This window comes from Morone saxatilis, unplaced genomic scaffold, assembly GCF_004916995.1.
Source record: "Morone saxatilis isolate NCDOM2014 unplaced genomic scaffold, NCSU_SB_2.0 Contig9, whole genome shotgun sequence".
Classification (NCBI taxonomy): Eukaryota; Metazoa; Chordata; class Actinopteri; family Moronidae; genus Morone; species Morone saxatilis.
This window is the reverse complement of record NW_023340268.1, coordinates 9,203,484-9,204,706: the sequence shown is the minus strand read 5'-3', so window position 1 is coordinate 9,204,706 and position 1,223 is coordinate 9,203,484. Positions and strand designations below refer to the sequence as shown.

Genomic DNA, 1,223 nt, shown 5'->3' with positions numbered 1-1,223 from the left:
CCAGTTCATTCTCTGTCAGTTGACTAATTAATTATTTAACCAACTGTTTATAGATCAACTTTTTTATTCTCACCAACTAATCACTCAGCAGTGTCTTTGTGGTCCTTATTGTTTCTATATTTAATTTTAAAATCAGTTTTTATGTTCTCTGTAGCTGTGTGAGTCATGGTGTCTTTCTGTCTCTGTGTTTGCAGAACTGCATGCTGGGAGTTGATAAGGACCAGGTCTGGATGGGCTCTGAGGACTCTGTCATCTACATCATCAGCATGGTGGCCATGGTCTGTAACAGACAGCTGACTGAACACAGGGCGGAGGTCACTGGACTGGCACTTGATACAGACAAATACAGGTAACACACACACACACACACACACACATACACACACTTTAAACTTTCATGCCAGTGAATTAAATTGTATTTAACTAAGCTGAAGTAATAAGTTGGCTTCAGTCCCTGCGACAGATGTGTGTTTAAATAAGTTATGAATCAGAAAAATCTTACCAGTGGACTTTGTTCTTCAGCCAGAAGGTGGCGTACTCCTGCAGTGCAGAGGGAAGCATCATGGTGTGGGACGTCTCGACACTACAGGTCAGTTTCAAACCAATACTTTGTTAGACTGTGTGCTGTATAAACTATGTTTTTATTGCTTTTCCATTTCACCAGATAATTATCTGGTCATGTACTAAATAAAACAGCATGCTACATAAAAGGTTGAAATCCCATAAAATAATCTTAGTAGTTTATAGGTGTAGAGCTGATTTGGTTAATTCCATGCTTAAATGTTTTAGATCAGCTGTACACTGGTCAGAGCAACTCCTACTGACTGCTCCTCCCTTCTTCCAGTTATGTTCCTGGTTCTAACCATTCATTTGCACATTAATACTTCAGGTGAAGAGGCAATTTCGCCTCTCCTGCGACCGTCTGCAGTCAGTCTCCAGCCTGAATGGAACGCTTTGGTGCTGTAAGTTTCAGACTCTCGCCACAGCTTTAAAACAAAAAACTAAAGAGTTGATGATGAAAAGTAAATAATTTCTCTGTCTGTCTTTGTGTCTATGTGTCCTTCCCTCCAGGCTCCAGGGACAGTATAATGGAGGTGTGGAGGAACGGTTCAGTGAAACATCGTATGAATTTGCCAGAGCAGCCAGGACCCACAAGAGGATCCACAGCTGCATTCAGTTCTGTACTGCTGTTACCTGAGGTACACCCCCCCCCCCATACACAC

At 41.9% G+C, this 1,223-nt stretch overlaps 1 protein-coding gene across 1 annotated transcript in view; it reads left to right on the top strand.

Moving 5' to 3' along the window:
* dennd3a (DENN/MADD domain containing 3a) overlaps nucleotides 1-1,223 on the top strand; it is a 23,606-nt gene that overhangs the window by 18,649 nt on the left and 3,734 nt on the right. Inside the window, exons 25-28 of the mRNA XM_035681183.1 lie at nucleotides 195-349; nucleotides 523-589; nucleotides 890-962; nucleotides 1,072-1,199. Coding sequence (XP_035537076.1) covers nucleotides 195-349; nucleotides 523-589; nucleotides 890-962; nucleotides 1,072-1,199 — 423 coding nt within the window. The remainder of the gene's footprint in view (nucleotides 1-194; nucleotides 350-522; nucleotides 590-889; nucleotides 963-1,071; nucleotides 1,200-1,223) is intronic.